This window comes from Grus americana, chromosome 3 (genome assembly GCF_028858705.1).
Source record: "Grus americana isolate bGruAme1 chromosome 3, bGruAme1.mat, whole genome shotgun sequence".
Classification (NCBI taxonomy): Eukaryota; Metazoa; Chordata; class Aves; order Gruiformes; family Gruidae; genus Grus; species Grus americana.
Window position 1 is genome coordinate 72137094 of NC_072854.1, and position 16392 is coordinate 72153485.

Sequence of the window (16392 nt, forward strand, 5' to 3'; positions counted from 1 at the left end):
GCATCATGGTAAAGGGAACTGTAAAAACTGGGTCATATAATCAGGAAGCAGCTTTGGATATCTCTGGAGTGCTCAGATCACTTAATTTCCCATTGTAAAGCACAGTTTCCTTTTTTGGCCACCCCTTACTCCCTTTCCACAACGCTCTGAGGGAAGGTGCCACCTTCACCCCATGCTAGACAGAAGGAGCAGTGGCCAGGGACAGAGCAGAAGGGGCACTTCTGGTGGTGGTGAGCAGCAAGCAGGAGGGCAGTGTCTACATAATGTAAAACTCCCTGTCCTTCTGCAGCTGTGCATGTAAGGGAGAATACAGAGCTGGGTGGATGACTTGATAAGATGCAAACTGAGAAGTGGAGGGCCAATATGGGGCAACGACAACAGAAGAGAAACAGAGCACAGTTGACTAAGGATGCTCTGATCCTCTGAAAATTTTGTTCATTTATTGGTATCCCTTTAAGAGAATACCGACTCCCAAAGCATCACAAAAAACACATTTATAGCATCTCGAAGTTCCTCTGTTCACCTGTTCACCTCAATTTCTGCACTAGGTGAATTTAAAAAGCAGCATTTTGTCATATTTGCTCTCTCTTCATTGAGTTATTCTGTACGCATAGAAACTGCAGACTCCACAAAACTCTTCTCTGACGAGATTATATCAAACTCTTCCCTTACAGCTGAATAAGAGTGCCTAAGAGTTTCTAACAGCAAGGAAAGCACTGAATTTTAGTTAAAAGTATAAAGCAGAAAGTGTTGACTGCAACCTCACAGAAACTGGAAGACCACCTTCATGACAACTCTTTGACTCACAGACTTTTGGTGGATTCTCAAGAGAACCCTTTTAGTACAGCGATCCACTGTAGCAGCCCACTTCCTCTTGGCCTCCTCATCCTCCTCCAGCAGGCATCTCCTCAGGTCCTGCTTGTCGGCCTTGCTCAGGGTCCTGTCAGTAACGGGACGCACCAGCTGTGAGAGGTTGAGGTGACTGTACAGGCTTCTCTCCACCACATAGGTGATATTGAATTCGCTGACAGAAGTGCGCCCTCGTAGCCTTCTGTTTGGGAAGCCACAACCTCCACCCCCTTTCGTTTTGTGCCGCAGTAATTGTAGGTCGCAAGTTGTGGGGGATGCTCCTTTCCTAGCAGGGCGCTGGCAAAGAAAAGCTCTGGAACAGGAATAATTAGTATCCATTTTCTTCAATCGGATCTGCTTCCTTACACTCTGAATCTCCTCCAGGGACACCAGAAGATGGTGCTTGTGCCTGTTGCTGTCATAAAAGCAAATGCTTTCTGTACTTACCCCGTGGCTCAGTGAGCCGAGGCTCTTCTTCATTTCCCCATCTGTCAAGGAGCGGCAAACTTTCTGGGTCTTCTCCTCTTCTGGGTAAGAGAAAAATGTCCCGAGTTTCTTGGGAGGCTTGATAAGGCCACGGCTATCAGTTTTGCTGAAGGTCTTCACCAGCTTCCGGTTAGCTCCCCATGTATCAAGACTGCTGGATGAGGGAGAAGTAGTAAGTGAGTCCGAGTCATCCTCTGGCTGCTTTTCGCAGGAGCCGTCAAAGTAGAATTGCTTCTTGTGAACTCCAGAGTAAAGTGCCGACCTGTCATCCAGTATAGGAGAGTTGTCAAGTGAGTGTTCTTCAACACCTACAGGGGACAAAAGCAGCACAACGCACGTCATCGATCATAATTCTCTAAGATGTTTCCCTGTAGAGCCTTATTGTATTTATTTAAGATATCACCCACTTAAAATGGAAGAAAACTCTTCCTGATATAAGCAGCCCAGAAGTTATTTGCAAGTGGATAAATCTGAAGCAGTTCCTTCCATTCATGAAGTGAGAGTTCTGGGATGAGTTAACAGTAGACAGATGACAGCATCCTGTAAGTAAACTCCTTGTTATTTTAAGTTTCTCTCTTTCATCTGCAGCTAAGTAAGACCACAGATGCTCTCACTAAGAACCCCTTAAAAGCTGGAACTGGGATCTGTTTCTCATGTTTTTCTTCTGATACTTGCATATGATGCTCCGCTCTAGTGAGATTACAATAGGCCACAAGTATAGTCAGATATTAAAAACCAAACAAGTATCTCTCAGGTCCAGTTTTCCAATGCCCAGTGCTGCTGCTGCTGCAGAAAGCAGTATTTTTCCCAGAAAGTTATGGAGCTGAGCTCCAGGATGAAATTAAAAGTTCCGGCTTTTCGATGGGGGAAGAGGCACCAATTTTCATCACACAGAATTTACCTAAACAGATGCAAAATAAAAAAAGTAGGTCGAATTGCAGGTGTGCCAATTTCAACAGTGTCCCGGTAATGACAGAAACACTTGGTTTTCACCAAATATGTAGTACGCAGAAATGGAAGAAGACTTTTTGCAGTGCAAGTACTAGAGATGGGCAAACAGCCAGGTCTCCCTTTTAGAGTGGAGGGAAGGGAATAAAGGACCTGAAATTGCAAATCCTTTTCATATTTATCATTTAAGAAACTTTTCTCTGGTGTTTTCTTCTGAGCAAAGTATAGGCTCAGGTATTAGATGCCATAACGAGGAAAGAGTCAAACAAGAGTACACATCCTCCTCAGTCCTGCCTGACAAATTTCACAGCATTCATAGATATGTATCAGAAACACATACAGAAATGTGACTGTATTTATTTCTTGCCAAAATAAATTTCTTGCCTGACCCAAATTTGCCTTCATCTTTGATTGCTTCCACAGCCTTACAGCAGAGCTGAATTTGAACCATTACCAAAATACCTATGATTTACTAAATTCAATAGCAGAGGACACATTTCAAGATGAGAGAAGATTAGTTGCCGTGTACAGACTTCCTGTCTTACCTTCAGTTCACTCTGTTGGCAAAACATATTTGACACACATTTGCTGAAACCTAAGATGCTATTTTACCAAGATAAAACTTGCTGTGACAGTGAAGGGATAGTGGATCACATCTGACACACAACTTTCACTCTTGAGAACTTTTCTGGGGTAGGTCTGTAGACTGGAGTCTGATTTTGACACCACTTTCACTGGACTGCCCAACTTGCTCTTTTTCCCCTCTACTTCTCCATTTGAACAGAAAATAGACATTCTCCTGGGACTAAGTATGTGCTGATAAACAATTTTAGTCCATCGAGTAAATATGTTTTTAAACAGCTCGTAAAATATGCATTGTGTGTCAACACTGTAACAGATGTTATTTGGAGTGAGTCCATGACACAAAGCCATAATGACACAGATGTAGATGTGATTTGTTTTTAAATGCTATATAAGAATGGTGCCCAGGAATTAGGAAGCTTCAGTTATTTAGCTCACTAGGAGCAGACTAACACAAAATACACACAGATTCATATATTGGCACATTCTAGTGAGTATCAGATCATCAAGATGTATATTTAGTGTGATAACAGTCAATAGCAGAAATGTGGGAGAAGGATCTGGGACTAGTGTACTTTTCTTTAAAAACTAAAGGAACGTATAAGGGAAATTTAGCAAAGTTGTTCTTTGTGAAGAAATTCTTGAGGAGGATTTATGAGGAATCTTTCTTCTGGGGAACTGCACATCAAGTTTTCAAACCAAACCTCCTCTCACACTTTGTTAAAGGCTGTTGAACACTGATGAATTTATTGAAATTTTACTGATGTTAGTCAATCAAAATTTGTAGCCAACTCCCAAAACCCAGCAATTTAGTATTTCAACATTCATAACACAGATTCAAATAGCAGCAGCCAACAACTCAAGAACCGATCCAGTCAACCACAGGTAACTTGGAAGGCCAGACGGCAATCCCCAAATCTGACCACAGTATTTTGTGTGATCTTGCAGAGCCCTCTGACACATCCAAATGGGAATACAGACCTACATTATGAGATATGGGGGTGGACAGCATTCATGAAGCACTTTTAATTTGCCACATAAAAACTTGGGTATGGGGAGAATTTACTGAAAGGAAAGCCATAGATATCTACTCCTAATATAGACTTGGCTACTTAAGGTCCCTTCTACTTATGTAAAAGTTATGCAGAAGTAATTGATGTTCTTAATTAGCAATAACTGTTTTTGCTACAGAGTTTCCCTAGAGCCAACCTATAAAGGAACTCCAGCGTGCTAGATAAAGTACAAACTCAGAGTTATAGATAATTTATTCAGAAAAGCCTGTAGAAACAGAGAAGACAGGTAGGAGATGGAGGAAGAAGGAAGCAGAGCAACTTTTTTTCGGGGGTGGGGGTGTGGGGCGGTGGGAGGGCAGGGGTGGAAAACTGTGGAAAAAAACCTGGAAGGAACTGGGACACTTAAATGAAAGACTGAAGGACAAAAGAAAATAAGGAGGTGAAGCGCTGTAAGAGAGGGAATAGACAGCAAAACAGACAGTTAACATGCTGAAGAGAAAGTCTGGTCAAACCGCAGGAAGGCGTCTGCACATCCAGTGCCCCCTGGGCTGCTTGCTCCTGCAGCTGCTCCCACTCCTGGAGCCTCTGGCTGATTGCTTCCTGCAGCTTTCCCCAGGCACCCAGGGAAGGACAGGGTAGGACAGGCCTCTCTGGGGTCCTTCTTTCCTCAGAGAGGGGGAAAAATAGCCCTGTTTTGTTTGCCCCATCTCATAATCCATGTTTTTGCTTCCAAGGTAACCCAGCTTTATGTGCACCCTATGAGGGGACAAAACCTTTTCAGACCAAGACAGCTACCTGGTCCAGAGCTCTAGACTGGTTGTGCCCTTCACGCCAGCCAGTAACACCATCATCACGCAGGAGAGAGGCAGACTAGATCATAAATCTGCCAACAGCTTCCTGCCACATCCCCAAGAAGATACACACGTTCTCCTTAAATGCACTAGGAAGGAATCATAATACAGCTCAGCTCACTGCAAAGCTGAGGGGAATCGGCACACGATCCCAGGAAGCCCACTAACATAGAGGGGTGCCACAACTCCAGTGAGGACTCAAACAGGGCTGTGCAGAGAAGCTCCTGAGGCTCCATTAATCTGAGTGCTCACACACAGATACAGGTCATCCGGAGTTAATTCTGCGGCATGGCATTCCCAGGGGCTGAACTCTGCTTCCCGTTTCCCCACCCTCCTCCTCCTCCCTTCTCTCCACCTCTCCCCCTCTCTCTTGGCAGCAGGGCTCATTCAGGAACCAAACTGCAAGCAGGCTCCCCTAGAAGTAGGAGTTAATATTACACAAGGCAGTCACCATCCCACAAGAGTGTCTGATAGAGTTTCTGTACTTTTGCCACACGATGATGCCATGGCGCAACTGTACCTACCAACCAGCCGCTACCCTCCCAAAACTAGTGAGAGCTTCACCTGCGTGCTGTCCCAGGCCTTGGAGCAGGGAGCAACATGGTGGTGGCTCTGCTGACCTCGTTGCTGAGCTTGTGGGGCTGCTGGCTGGGATTGCTCTTAGTCTCATTCCCTCCCCAGCATGGGGCATAAAACATAAACCAAGTTCTAATCTCTTAATGAGGGGCTCTCCAGCACTGCTGTGGGAGTACCAGGAGATCAGCAGTAACCACATTCGAGGCTGTCACTTTCCTCCTTCCATAGTCTCAAAATGCATTACTTGGGTAAGGCATGCACCATAGGCAAGGCAGTCTTTCCCACTGTCCCTTAAGAACACTCCACCCCTCCCTCCTCCAGCCCTCCATTTTCTGTGCCCTCTCAATAGAAACATTCATTTACACACACAGTTTTAAACACATGCACAATGCTTTTTACCTTCTGTGCTGGGTTTTTTCATTTCTTCCACTCTTATGAGTTTCTTCCTGACTCTGCGAGTAGAATTCACCAGCTTGTGCAACCTCTTAAACTTCACGGTTTCCTCTGTTTCATCATCGGATTGTTCTCTTGACTGGCAAAGAAACAAAGGGAGTATTAATAAAGTAGTAGTTCCACGGCTTGGTGCTTCAAGTCAAGTTAACCCAGCTCATCTGCTGCGCTGTGTCAATGCAGCTCTGTAACTGACATTGTATTTTCAGCCCAGGTCAGACAGAAACATTTAAATTACTGAGGGTTTTCTTGGTTTTTTTTTTTTTTTCCTGAAAGCATGACATACCATTTTGATTTCTAAATATGTGCAACGTAAGATCCTAGGCATTGAAATGCATTCCTGCCCTTGTCTTTCTTCCCATGCATTGTGTAATAACTACTTCCAACGTCCTCTCTCAGTACGTTTCAGGCAGGGCTCTTTCCTAGGGCTCTTCTTACCATACCAGTTATGCTCCTGCGGTTTGGGTCAGTCACTGGTCTGTCTGGCATCTCAGAACTTGCTGTTTAAACCTGGTTATAAACAGCTTCTCCAAACTGAAGCTCTGTCATCGACGACTTCTCTTCCCCCCCCCCCCGTCTTCCCAGAAAATCAAAAACAGCAGCACAAGAAAGGGATGGAAAGGAAAAGGAAGGAGGAGACCTCATCTGCCTCGCTCACGAACTGCCACAGCTACAAAATATTCCTTTCCTCCTCCCTGCTCCCTACACTCCTCCTGAAGGCTCTCGAGGCTGGAATTAAGATGGACACAGCATTCCTCCAGCACTGACCAAGGGAAAACTCTGACCTTTTCAGATATACAGTGCAGTCCATATTCCCCAGCATCCCGTTTCGTTTTGCATCTGATCCAGTATGCTCAGTTCCAGCTGTTTTCCCTCAAGTATCAAACATTACAGAGACAAAAAAAAATTCCCTTCTCTCCAGCAGCAGTGACACAACAAGCTGAAACAATCCATTCCTTGTGAACAAGACGACGACTTCGATTTTCGAGCCAGATCCAACGTTCTATGTGCTACTTCCTCTGTCTTAATCAGTTCAGAATGTGGAAAGCAGTGGGGGGAAGGGAAAGGGAGAGAGGAGAGGAGGCCGGTAGGGCTCTCCAGCTCGGCCAGGACAGCCCTGGCACTGCACGCCACTGCGCGTTCCTGCACGGGCTCCAGCTGGAGCGTGGTATGGATCGTATACCTTTGTTTTCACCCGCGGTCCCAGCCAATTTGCTGCATTCCTAATGGTCGGCTCTAAAACCCTCATGCAACTTCCTGCCGGCGCAGCTATCTGGGTTTCCACAGCACACTCATCCTTTTTTCTCCTTCTCCTTAATTAAACTTTTAAAAAAAGAAAAAAACCCAAATGCAAGCCAAAAAAAAAAAAGTCACCCTCTCCTCTTTCCCAACAAAAATGCTGTCTTTTCTTACCCAGAGGTTGAATAAAAGAAACAAAAGACAGTCCGAATATAAAAAACGCTTTCTGCTTTTCTAATACACTTAAATATCAGGATGTGGTAACAACGGTAGATGCCACGGGGCAGGACATCAATTAGCAGCTGCAGATGCACAGGTACACTTTCAAAGGCACAAACAGTGCCTGCAGGAGCCAGGGCGGCTGTGAAAGTCGACCTCAGAGGCACGCACCTCACGAGGCCAGCAGAACCACACCAGAGCAAACTTCAGCCACTTTCTGCAAGGGCACTCTCAATTACTGATCTCCCACAAACTTCATGTTACTCCAAAACAAGAAGCAATAGCAAATGGGCCACTTATGGCAGCAGGAATTGCTATTCTGCCATCCGAGACCTGCACGAATGAGTTCATTACAGGTACAGGCTGGCTAGGTAATTAATAATGTTCATTTGGGAAAAATAGGGCTGTAAAGAGGAGTACCAGATTTGTTTATATCAAGAGAAATTAAGCAGCAAGCTGAGCATTAATTGGGAGATTATGGCTGGGACAACTTAGTGGCATGTCAAACAACAAGACAGACATATTTAGATAAGATGACAAATGGATTATTAACCATAATCAAGAAGTTCGTCAAGACTTCTTAGGCCATGAAGCACATCCTGGCAAGCACCCATCATGCATACTCTGCACTCAAATTATGTTTGTTTTAAATGCAATTACTCTAAGTCATTGCTTTCCTTCACTACTTTTCGTATACCCTTAGTTTGCAAGACTACTGTTTGTAAAACTGTGAGCTCTGTATGATTTAGAGAACGGCTTGTACCTGGTCCTCCTGCCCAGGATTTCATCAAAGAATAAGCAACTAGTTTTACTTTTGCACCACTGGTATCTGATAAAGAACTGTCCCCCTCAGCGTTATGAAGACCCAACGACAACAACAAAAGCTTTTACAACGTCTGACATTTGCACTCATGACCACCGCAGTGAAAGTGAGCACCAAAACAGCCTCAACATAAGCTACCGACATCAAACCCAAATAGGTAGTACAGCAGGTCCCCACCACACTTCAAAATGAAGTCCCATCGTATCCAAGAGCCAGCTGTTTTTCCCCAGTGCATCAGGATTCCCGGCACCCTTTGAGCCTGGGTCTTCCCCCACCCTTCCTAGCGCTGGTGCTTGGCCGAGAGAGGCGAGAATAAAACCAAAGTCAGTCTCTCTCCAGCAGCCTATTTCCTATCATATTGGGTATAGCACATGGCATGGAAAATCTCCTGTAAAGGAAAAGGATGGCTAATAAATTTATGCAAAAAGGACTGAAAATGTTGGTGACTACGCCAGTGGTGCTGCTCAGGAAAATTTCTTGTGAAATAATACTATTCCATGAAAATGAAACCATTTTGAAAAATGGTTACTTTTGATTCGCTTCCTGTTTTTGACAATTTTAAAAAAAAAAGGCCTTGAAATTATCAAAAGTTTCCATTTTGGCACATGGGAAACCGAGCTCAATTTTCCAGTTCAAGCAATGCTTTCTTTTACAGCTAATATTAAACAGAAAACAGAAATGTAAAGCATTCAGGCTGTAAGCGACATATTTGGAAATCACTGAACTTGGATGCTTTGACTTTCCCAACCCATTCTGCCCTCCCCGCTTCTTTGGTGACCGAATTGGGGCTTTTTGGTGGCTGTTCCTGACTTCAGATGGGAAAAATCACCCCAATCTCCCCAATGCGTGGCAGGACGGGGAAATGGCTTCCTGGACAGCTCTAGCAGCCAGGCCTTGGCACGGGGCTCCCATTCAGCCGGCTGCCAGCCCCCCCCCCCCCCCTTTCTCCCCCCTTAACAAGCATTTCAGTGTGCTGCGGCACTGCAAAAGGGTAGACACAGTCTGTTAAAGAGGGAATGACACGTCTGCAAGAGGCTAGGCTCCCCAGCACGGGAGGGGGGCATGCAGCATGCCCCCCTGCCCCCCCCGAGTCCTGTCAGGCCAAGCCTCAGCACAGTTAACACGCCAGTAAAACAGCCAGGGCCGCTCCATCTCCCCGTCCCCCATTGCACAGCTTCTCCCCACGCTCCAAGGGGAAAACAAACGGATTTGCAGTACTGTAAATAGGAACAACTTAACTTCCATCTCCTCCGCTCCAAATTTTTCCATCTGAAAGCCCATATGGCTCAACTTTTAATTATTTTGGCTAATGCTGTATGTAGTAATTCTGTGGCGAATGCTTAAGTGTTTCATTTCTGGTTTCCAGGGCAACATTACATCAGATTGCAGACAGCTGGCTCCACAGCCTTAAACCATAACAAATTGGCCAAGCCGATGCACAAAAATCGCGCTTGCTTTAAAGAGAGAGCACAGGGCTCGGCTGGGCTGCCGGGGAGCCAGCGAAGCCTGCGGGGCCCCCTTGGCGGGGCTGGCCGGGCGGAGACGCCTTTCCCCGCGCCGCTTGGAGCAAGTGCATCCCCGACATCTGCAATGCTCTCACGGTGCGGAAACCCGCCAGCTTGGAGAGCTCGGACGCACAAACGCGCGGAGGACTTCAGGGAAACAGGGACTAAATTAACAGCATCTGGAAATACCAAGGACTGCATGCAGAGGACTGCGGCCACCACGTACCACATGGCTGGAAAACTATGGAGAGGCCAAGGCCCATCCCCACCACCCAGCTCTTCGCCGCTAACAAACGTGGCCACAAACCTAGGAAGATGCTCTCAAATCCAGGAGAGATCAATTCCTGCTGCCACCTCTAGCGTCTCCTCCGCTTGGAATACTTCTCCTGCTCGTGCACCTCTAAAGGCCACGCTTTGCATCATCTCGTATGTAAGATCAAAGTAAAAAGCCTTATGTTCAGGAACAAATAGGAAATTAGCACATATACTTCGATATGCAAGGACCTCTTTATAGTTCTGCTCCTGGCGCCCTCTTTGCTTTCTGTCCCACTTTTCTCATGCAGTCTCTTTGCTGCTGCCTGCTCTAGAGGCAAGGCACACGCCTTGCTCTGCCGCTCTCTAACTCCAGCCCATTTCTCACACCATAGAAATAACAATCTTAACCTTCCCCTTTGAATTAGTGCTTCACACATGCACACACACGCACACAGAGAAAACTAACTTTTATTAGGGTACTTGGAATTAATTGGCAAAATGTAAACCAGAAGTAAGTAGGTAGCTTTCGGCAGGACTATGTTTGGAAACACTTCATAGTTATAGCAGCAGCCCTTAAAAAACACAAGATAGGCAAAGCCTGCTAGCCAGGTCCTTATAAAAATGTTTAAGAAACGCTAGAACAATATCCAGTTAAAGCTATCATAACTGATTAATCTGTTTCAGCTCCATAAACAAAAACATATGTGACTTTTACATGAGCTGTGTAAAGCCATTTAGAGTGATGTTAAAATTTTACAATTTGCTTTATGCTCAGTGATAGTTCAGCCCCAAACTGAAATCTCTAGGAAACCTCCCACCTAAGAAACAATGAAATCTCTTAATATCTCATTAAGCCCAAGCTGGAATTATTTTTGGCTATCAGACAATCCTTGTCCAGCAAAGTTGGGCAAAAAACCACATTCAGACTCGTGGGCATATCACATCACACCCCCCAGCCCTGGCTAGCTCCCTTCAGAACTACGAGCTCTGTAGTGAATGCAAAGAGATTTTGCTGTTCCCTTTAGGAGACGTGGCTACACGTGTCCTTTCTTCTTTCTCTCTAACATGCACTCTACATTCGCCAAAAAAAACAACCATTCTAACTTTTTAAAAATTTTTATTAAAGATGCCTGGATAAAGTCAGAGACAGGAAAACAGAACAGAAAATAACTTAAAAGCCCAAGGAAAGGAAGAGAAGAACTGAGAAAAGCTACACATGCTGTGCTGTGCCTAAGAATAACCACAAAAGCCTTTTCTCTTTCTCCCTCTCTGAAACAGGAGGCAGGCACATCCTCTCCACATCACACTTCATGCTCAGTGACTTACCAGCTTCGGCATTTATAGGCCTAAAGCTCAGTTTCGAGTAATTCCCCCTGAGTCCTCAACTGCTGTCAGCTTCGTAACCCTAAAATTTAGGAGCAGACACTTCTTCTTAAGTATTGTATTCGCTCCGAATCCTGCGCACAAAATGCCTCTTCTCTGGAGTTACATTATCAGACACCAAACTGGCTCCGATTCCAGCGCTGAATATGTAAAGAAGAAAAAAGCGTGATGCTGGACTCAATTAGCTGTTTTCTGCTCACTGATTGATTCCCCCAGTTACTCGCTAGCTGCATAACTTGCAAGAAAGGCATAAGTCATCAGCTCTAAGCAAATCTTCTATTCACCACAAGGAAAAAAGGGAGTGTTGTACATGGCAAACAATCCCTGTTTTCACTGACGAAGGCTTGCTGACCTCTTGCTGGCCTCCAGTTCCTTAATTACTGTCTATGGAATTTCAGTGAAAGAAAAAAAATACAGAGAATCTCTGCAAAGCCAGGACGAAGACTGACCCTCAGACACGACCGCTAGAGTAGAGGCTGTGTCTATAGGAAATATAACTTAAGCCCTTTACCAGGCTCTTTTTATTTTCACTTTTTAATTCTTTCGACAAAAAGCCCCCCATAGAATTTCCCTTTATAAAGGACTAATTTGATAGAAAAATAAACCTTGCTTAAATGTTTTTTAAATTAGTGAACTTAGATCCTTTTTTTTTTTTCCCTTTCCCCTTGGTTTCAGTGCGATAAAAAAGAACATCACTAAGAACTGGAAAGGCAAATGATGTTTAATTCGGAAGTCTCAGACTGGTCTAGAATTAGCCACATTGCGGCTTTATGAAGCATTGTAGCATGACTTCCAACTTCTCCTCCTAGGCTGGACTCAGATCTCCCTTCCTAAGAAACAGTCTCTGAGATGGCCAACTGACATTCCTCTTATAGTCAACCATACCTAATCCCAAACCTTGGGACAAATCCAGAATTTGGATGATTCTTCTCAGAGCACAAGAAAACACAGACCAAAACCTCTACTAATTAGGAGCACTGCTATCCAGTGGTGGAAAGCAGTAGCAGAGGCATACCACAACAGCACCCTCTTTAAGCCAAGAAAACATCCCTCTTACTCAGGACCATACCATCAATGGCCAGTTAAACTGGGTTCACCACAGATCAATCGCACAGTGAAATCACAGTGGGACTAAATATTTACTTCCTTTTATGACGGGCTGATTCTCATAAGCCACCTAGCCAAATATCCTTTTCCAATTTTCTCCACCTTTGTACTACTGACCGTACACAACTTTTCTACTCCCTAGTGGTCATGTAAACTAGATTTACTGGCATGTTGCAGCTGGGTTCTTACCCTTGAATTACTTCAGCCCCAAAACTCTGATGTAAAACCCTATGGAAAACTCTGAGCTTCAGATAAAACCAGCTAGTGTTCTCCAATTTCAATAACATACCGACCCACATCAAGTGAAACATGACAGTGACTTCCTTGAAATGCATCCCAGATTCCCTTAGAAGTTCATGGCCATGAGTGAAACTGATCTAAGTTTGGAGCTTTGCAACTTGAGTTTTGAAGGTTTTGGGTTTCATTAAGAAAGTTGCGCAAACCTCTAATCCTTGCAGAGGCTGTTTGTAGAAAACTGTGTGAAGCTCAGATGTGATAATCTGCAGCATATCCTGAGGTTACAAATAAAGGCCTTCAAAATTTTTAAGAAAATTAACAGAGGTAATAAATGGTTTTGCCACTTCACATAATTAACTGCAAAAGCATGAATTGCAAAGGCTGTGGAAGTCTAAAATGTGCAGTGGTAGTGTCAGCCCCCCCAGGTAAGCTGCAGGAAACCATAATCCCATGTCTGGGTTTGGTCTCTGATTACTTACAATGAAATCAAAGGAGCATCCAATGGCTACTTTGGTGAAAGATATATTACACATTAGCTGGTGACGACATTGCTTGCTGAAATTAGTGGGAAATATTTGTCATAAGTAACGAGAGCACAAAAATTTAATTCTCCCAGGAGGTCTGTCTTGGTACCAGAATAGTTGCTTAGGCAAATTCCTAGATGTTAACTGTTTCCACGTTTTACTTAAATAATTTTGAGAAGCATGTTGCTGATGTTTGCATGTGCAAGCCAGACACATTCCTCATGGCAAACTGTTTCTCTCACTGATTAGCATAATTAATTTTAATGACATTACAACTGTACTCATGTATCACTCGTCATAGGTATATGTGGCAGAATGAAGCTCTGCATTACATTATTCCATATCTGTTAGAATACATAATTCCTTTCCCATTCTCCTGCAGACTCCTCTATGCATGGCAAAGAGAGTCTCTAACAAGGCGCTCTCAACTGCATCTTGTGTTTTGGCAAGGCTACAAGGGCCTGGAGAGAATCCCTATTCTTTGGTGTAGGCTGTACTATTAATGAATGAAGTACACCACTGGTGCTGGAAATCAACCTCTCTGCAATTCAGAAAACCAAGGGTGGAATAGCAATGCATGAAAAACAGGGAAATTCATATCAGAGAAAATAAAAAGAGAGAACAAGAGCCCTTTAGTGAAGGGTGTAGTAATTTAAATTACATTCTTATTGTATTTTCAAACAATTTAAGTGTTAATGTTACTGTCCTAAGTGCGAGGAAGGAAACATCAGCGGCGGGGAGGGGGAGCAAGTGGTAACCGACAGGAGCGCAATTAAAATTTTCTATTGTACCACAAGTAAAGATTATTCAGCCTGAGTCTGCCAAATAGGGCAGTGAAACACATGGCTTTTGAGATTCCCAACTCTTGAACTGAGCAAGGCTTTGTTCCAATTCAACAGGCTTGGTCTCAGAAAAGATGGGGGTAGGGAAACCACATTACGGATTACAGCATCTCCTGCTGGCGGATGCATGCAGGGAGAAATCACAGGGAAAAGCTGTTACTGCTGTCCCCCACCCTCTAGGTACTAAGCAGAGAAACTAGGCAGCTGCCCAAGGGCAAAAAGGTGTAAAAAGCCAAGTAATGTGTTAGAATGAATATTAAATTAATTTGCCTTCCCACCTCCCACCCTCCCCAAATACGTGGCCAAACATTTTGTGGTAAAGTAAGGCAATAGGGCTTGTCTGAATGCAGTCAAAACAGAAGTGGTTACAAACACGCTTAATTACAGTCGCTGCCTGCGCGTTACTGTAAGCTCTCTTCTCTGAGTCATGATAGCAGGAAGGTTTTTCTCAGAGACCTTATGATAGCCTAATTACATCCAGTCTTCACATCCGCAGGAGCAGCTCCTACTGGCAGTGAGCAGGAGGTTTACTTGGGCTACATTACTGCTAACCACTCGGTACAATCCTGCGGTGACAATGCTTAGTCCCCCTAGGGACACATACCTAGCCAAGCTGTATGTGATGACAACATGGGCAGGTCTTGCATAGTAAATAATACTTAAAGAAGTGATACAGTTTTATTCCTAAATAAATGCATTTCTCCTGCAAATGCTAAAGTGTTCTGGAAAATTTTAGGCCAAATAGGTGAAAAACTCCTTACAGTGTTCTACAAACTCAAATATAAACACACCGATGGTCTCTCGCTCTGCTATCATCACTCCATAGCACTGACCTTAAAACTTTGTGTCGCGTCCTGGGAACTGTAATGATGATTTGTGTTTCTCTCATGAAGGTTTTTGTATTACTATACTCATGGGAAACCCTGCTCTTATGCATGGATAGAGAGTGGGGGGAACAATCGTAACAAAATACGCTGTAATTCTTTTGCTACTGGCTTTCACCAAGCGATGCTGGACACCATCCCCGAGATCAGTGGAAAGGGAGGGCAGCCAGCATCTCCCAGGACAGGTCCCTGCGTTAGGCACATAGCGTGGGAATTTAGCATTATCATTTTGAAGCCATGTCTCATTATTGGCTCTTCCTTCATCATAATTGTTACTAAGCACTGAGAGTATTATAGGAACTTGGATAGTAATAATAAACACACCATCCAATGAGGCACATTAGTGCCTTTCAGGAAATCTTAACAGAAATTGGGTCACTAGACTCTTTGGAGCAAAGATGAAAGCTCTGCATTCATTCATAGCCATGGTCAGCATCAGCTCCCCTCCGCTACTTCAAAGATCATGCAGAGCCTGAAGGTGGCAACAAGCTCTCCAAGAACTGAAACATAGAAACACCCTCTTCCACCCTTTAGCCTTTCATGGAAAAAAAACCCCAAACCATACAAAAACTGGAAAGTCCTGTGATAACAGCAAAAACAGGGCTAAAATAGTGCATAGCTTTCAAAATGCTCAAAGTATCCATGTTGCTTCATCTTAAACACTACTATTTAAATTAAACCTCCCCTCATCATACCCTAGTCTCCATTGATATCCAATGCTGGTTCCCAATATGCATCAACTTTAAGCTTAGTTCTAGTAAGTTAAACTGACTATACCAAAAGTAGGGCTTTTTCCTGTTTACTGTAACAGTCCTGCAGTATGAGCAATAATAATGTTAACAAATGGTTAAACATTTTCAGAATCTATCTGCAATATGAATAAAAATCAATTTTAAAATTGCTGTAGTTAGAAAGCATCCACAACCTGAATCACTGCAATACAGTATAACCCTGAATAATGTGGATTTGCTGTAGTTACACTTAGATTTACTCTTGAGGTAATTGGTGCTACAGAAGTAATTCTGTAATTATTTCTTTTCTTCCTACTCTTCACATTTACCACACAACACAGTAATGACTGTCGTGAGTCAGAGATCATTCTATCAGACTTTGCCTTTTGTCAGTCAGCTTTGTACCATCGGTAATGCAATCCTGATTCAACAGCTTCAGCATCTCTCAGATTGAAACGAATACAATGCAATGTCCGTTCTCATCTGTTATTCTGCCTTTGACAATGATAGTAGTCACAAACCCACTACTGCACACTCTTTCAACTTTTAGCCCCATTTAACGACTTGGTAAACGGAAATGTCCTCAGGAAATAACACGAAGAACAGGAGCAACAAAAGATTATTTTGCTCCAGCTAGAGCTGTCGCTATGCGGACTCAACTCACTGCCATCTGTTCCAAAGTGGATCGACAGAAGATGGAAAGGAGCAGCAATGCAGGGGAAGTTTTCCCGAGCGTCGGCCTCATGGCAGATGCAGATGTGCATGGCATGCCTCCATATCTGCACAACTGCTGCCACTCTGCCCAGCGAAAACAAATGGGGAGCCAGTTTCATACTGGTTACAGTGCCACGCTGACAGTCTTGGGTGAAGAAGTGTTGGGAGGCCATG

At 44.0% G+C, this 16392-nt stretch overlaps 1 protein-coding gene across 8 annotated transcripts in view; it reads right to left on the bottom strand.

The window, feature by feature from the left end:
• SASH1 (SAM and SH3 domain containing 1) overlaps positions 1-16392 on the bottom strand; it is a 558854-nt gene that overhangs the window by 24444 nt on the left and 518018 nt on the right. For 3 of the 8 annotated variants that reach the window (XM_054820870.1, XM_054820872.1, XM_054820871.1), the window contains 2 exons: positions 5705-5837; positions 1297-1643 (listed from right to left, as the gene is read on the bottom strand). In XM_054820870.1, the coding sequence (XP_054676845.1) occupies positions 1297-1643; positions 5705-5837 (480 nt within the window). Of the gene's footprint in view, positions 1-807; positions 1644-5704; positions 5838-6041; positions 6179-6198; positions 6284-6540; positions 6743-16392 lie in introns of those variants that run through there. The other 5 variants (XM_054820868.1, XM_054820869.1, XM_054820874.1 and 2 more) reach the window with 4 other exon arrangements.